The following is a 4019-nucleotide window of genomic DNA, read 5'->3' on the forward strand; positions in this document are numbered from 1 at the left end:
CTAAAACACAGATTTCCTGGCATAGGTTCCCACTCCAGACTAGGCATTACTTCCTTCTCTGAAGTAAGCATTTATACAATTACATTCACAATTTTGAAATACAAAAATATTTATTTAATTTTTACTTGCTTATTGCTAGTACTTAGTTTGCCCGGTTAAAACAGACCTTTGAACAGCAATTGTCCAGAATAACAGAATTCAGAATTAGCCATAGTGAAGCAGTACTTTATCTCCTGTGATATAGCCAATGTCAAATCTATACGTGAGCTCTCAGCTTTAGCTCAAGCTATGCCTCTTCTCTGTTGCAGGTTATGGACACACAGTGCCTTTATCTGACGGAGGAAAGGCTTTCTGCATCATCTACTCAGTCATCGGGATCCCGTTTACACTGCTTTTCCTGACAGCAGTGGTACAACGCTTGATTGTATGTGTCACCAGGCGGCCTGTTCTGTATTTCCATGTTCGCTGGGGCTTCTCCAAGCAGGTTGTTGCAATAATCCATGCTATAGTCCTTGGGTTCGTCGCTGTCTCATTTTTCTTCTTAATCCCAGCTGCAATATTTTCTGTTGTGGAAGATGACTGGAATTTTTTGGAATCTTTTTACTTTTGTTTCATTTCCTTGAGCACCATTGGCCTTGGAGACTATGTGCCAGGAGAGGGCTGCAATCAAAAATTCAGAGAGCTGTATAAAATCGGAATTACATGTAAGTGTCTAACTAACCAGCTAAATAAAATACATTTTAAAAAAAGAAACAAAACAAAAAACAACAGTAAAACCTAAAAAAAACTTGCCCTGTGCATTCTGTGGATGGTGATTGTTTTGTGAGCTGTCAGCTAGCATTGTAGGTAACTGTGCAGAGATGAAACCTTTAAGTAAGGTCATTTTTTTTAGTTAAAGCTAAAACCAGAATTCCATTGTACTAAACCATAGCTACTCACTCTCTTACTAATAGTAGAAAAAAATGCTCACATTACTCTTAGGAAAATGGTTGAGTATCTTGGGCTAAGATTTCAGTGCATCACAGAGCCAGGAAGAAGATCCTTGTAACCTAAGGTCATCTCGTCAGGTGAGGTAACAGGTGGACAGAAGCAAATCAAGGAGCAAGGGGAAATGAGGCAGAACAGCAAAGTTCCTGACTCCAGTTGTAACAGAAGGTAGTTGAAGCTGGCACTGGGATGCACCAGCTGTCAAAGAGAGGCAAGTAGACTGAGATTATAACAAAGCAAGACCATGGATATGAGATTGAAATTGTTTAATTATGTTAGACACAGAAGAGAGACACAGAAGAGAGGCACAGTGATCAGTGATTTGATCTAAGTAGAGCTAAGAAAATTATCTTAGTGTGGGCATTCTAAATGAATATATGCTGAAGGCAATAGTCTCTAGTGACAGTGTTTTGAAGCATCCCAGTTTCTGTTATGGCTGCAGTCTGCACAGTCCTGGGTCATCAGACTCACCGGTTAAAAGATCTGAATGGTCAAAACAAACCTTTCCTGTCAGATCTATTTTTTAGGCTGGTAATGCATTTACTTGTGTCCTGTGCATGATCCAGCAATCTTAATGCAGGTAAAGTGTCCATTGACATGGTTTTGTGATTTGCCTAAAGAAAGATTTGGCCTTGAATTTTCATTCCTTGAAGCAGGGCCTTGAACTAGTCAACGGAACACTCTATTTTTTTTTATTCTCCTGCCAGGCCTGTTGTCATTGCAGATTTCCCCCCTCTACCCATTGTGTTTACCTTACCAGCAGCAAGGTAACCTTACCAGCTTTTAGTTATTACTCTGACCTGCAGAGTTGATCTGGGCATGCTAAATGATGAAGTGAATGGAGAAAGTTATGCGTAGTAAAGGCCTTGTGAAAATTCTAGCCATTCAGAAAATGCAAAATCAGAAGAAAACATTATATATAGCTCAGACTTTCCTTTTTCAGACTTTAGAACACTTAGGAAATAAATTGCAGGAAATTCTAAAAGGAAAGAGTAACTTTTAGGCAAAGTTATGACCTTGGAATATTTAATTTCAACAATTTTAATGTTATAATTTTTAAACTATTCTTTTTTCTTTCATGTGAACGATTCAAGGAACCAAACAGGATGTATAAAATGTTTTTTTTCTTGCTGAACCTAAATTTTCTTCAAGAAAAGTTGTGGAGTTCTACATTGGAAAATGTTTAATGAGTGCTATAGGCTTTTCAAGAATTTTTAGGAGAACACATGTCCTTTTCTAAATCAAGTGGTGGTCAGCTGCACTGAGTTTCAGAGATAATTGCAAAATTCTCAGTGCAGGTTCGTAGCTGTGTTTTAGTTGGCATAGCTTTGTCACTTCTTCCTGATGTTAATACATAGCTCCCATTTGATGCCGTGAGATAAAGCTTAAAAGCAATTAATAAATTTTAGCTGTAGTGCTGATTTAGATCAGTACCTGGTATGGCAGTATTGATTTAATGGTGCTCCAAAAAAAAAAAAGGAGACTGTTATTGCCAGTGAATAATCTGTAACTACAGGTGAAATATTTATTACTTTACTTTATATTTACTTACGGAACAGTGACCATATGCAGATTATAATAATTAGTCTGTGTTGATCTTTTAATGTTCAGCCCATTTAATGTTCAGCCTTTGGATGAGCATGTTGTACTAATAATTATACTCTTACCTTCTGCTTGATTTACTCATTAAAATGAAAAAATATCGGAGTAGTCTTGCTCCTCATTAAATTGTAATGATCAGTAGCAGAGATCTAACGGAATGCTGAGATTAGGAAATGCTCATTTTAACACCTTCCCTCAAATTCTGGATACATATGTTGGGGGGGGGAGGGGGGGGAAGGGGGCTGTTAACCATATAAAGCTTCAGTTCCGAAAGTCTCAGTCTGAGAGTTGACCATTACCTTTTAAATATCAGAATTCACACGCCACCAAAATCATCAGTAATATCATTTAAGTAACACTTCCAAGTCTAGATAGTTTATGTATGTTGGTAAGAGATTGTAAGTGTGTGCATGTAGTAAATTTTAGTATTCTGTTTCATTTAATATCTTTACATATTTTTCTCTTGTACAGTTGTAACAGAATTAAAGCTGCTAGTGTTAATTTTTTTAATTATGTGGGATCTTGTTGACTGTAGAATGAAAAAAAGAAAAAAGGGATCTGACACTCCAAGGTGGGTCACAGAGCTCCAAAAACGGGGTCATAAAGAAAACTAACATTTGGTAATAATTAAACCACACTTTTTTTTTTTGTTTCCTTTTTGTACACAGGTTATCTCTTGTTTGGCCTTATTGCAATGTTGGTGGTTCTCGAGACTTTCTGTGAACTCCATGAGCTCAAAAAGTTTAGAAAGTTGTTTTATGTGAAGAAGGACAAGGAAGAGGACCAAGTGCATATAATGGAACATGACCAACTCTCCTTCTCTTCAATCTCGGACCAAGCAGCCTCCATGAAGGATGATCAGAAGGCAAATGAGCCTTTTGTAACTTCCCAGTCCCCAACTTCCAATGACAGCTCTCTAAACAATTAACGCAGGGATATCCATACCGTTGTTTTGGTGCATTTACGCTACTTACCATAAGAAATAGAGCACCTCATATTTTTTTCTGAAAATGTAAAAGCTGGAAGACTGTACTACTTTAACAAGAATTCATCACTTCTGACATAGAAAAGAATTCTGGGAAAAATACGGGAGCCACCCTGGGAATATGGAAAAAATGTAGGATGTGGCTGGGAACATGAGGCCATTTTGCTTGAGAGAGAAGGAGTTAGGTTTACCACTTTCAGAGGTGCCAGAGAGAAGGGCTTGCACAAGCAACTTCATCCAACACCTTTAGGAAGGTAGGCCTTCACTGACATCCGGCTCATTTAGTTGCACGCCCCATCTTGCAACTGGCTGGCAGTAGTGTAGTCATAGATTTATTTCAGACATGCCAAATATCATAATCTGGAAAACATTTCCAAAGCGATATCGATAGATCTCCTGGAGGGGGGAGTATCTAGATCATCCTGCTAATACCCAGTAACATGCA

The 4019-nt window shown here is 38.0% G+C and overlaps 1 protein-coding gene across 1 annotated transcript; it reads left to right on the forward strand.

The window, feature by feature from the left end:
* Positions 1–308: 308 nt before the first annotated feature.
* Positions 309–3789, forward strand: KCNK1 (potassium channel, subfamily K, member 1; the record flags this gene model as incomplete). Its single annotated transcript, XM_010183795.1, has 2 exons — positions 309–704; positions 3258–3789. Coding segments are annotated over 2 exons (656 nt in total), but the record flags the coding sequence as incomplete, so codon positions are not given.
* Between the last annotated feature and the right edge of the window lie 230 nt (positions 3790–4019).

The sequence above is a fragment of the Mesitornis unicolor genome, unplaced genomic scaffold (genome assembly GCF_000695765.1).
Source record: "Mesitornis unicolor isolate BGI_N332 unplaced genomic scaffold, ASM69576v1 scaffold26964, whole genome shotgun sequence".
Lineage (NCBI taxonomy): Eukaryota > Metazoa > Chordata > Aves > Mesitornithiformes > Mesitornithidae > Mesitornis > Mesitornis unicolor.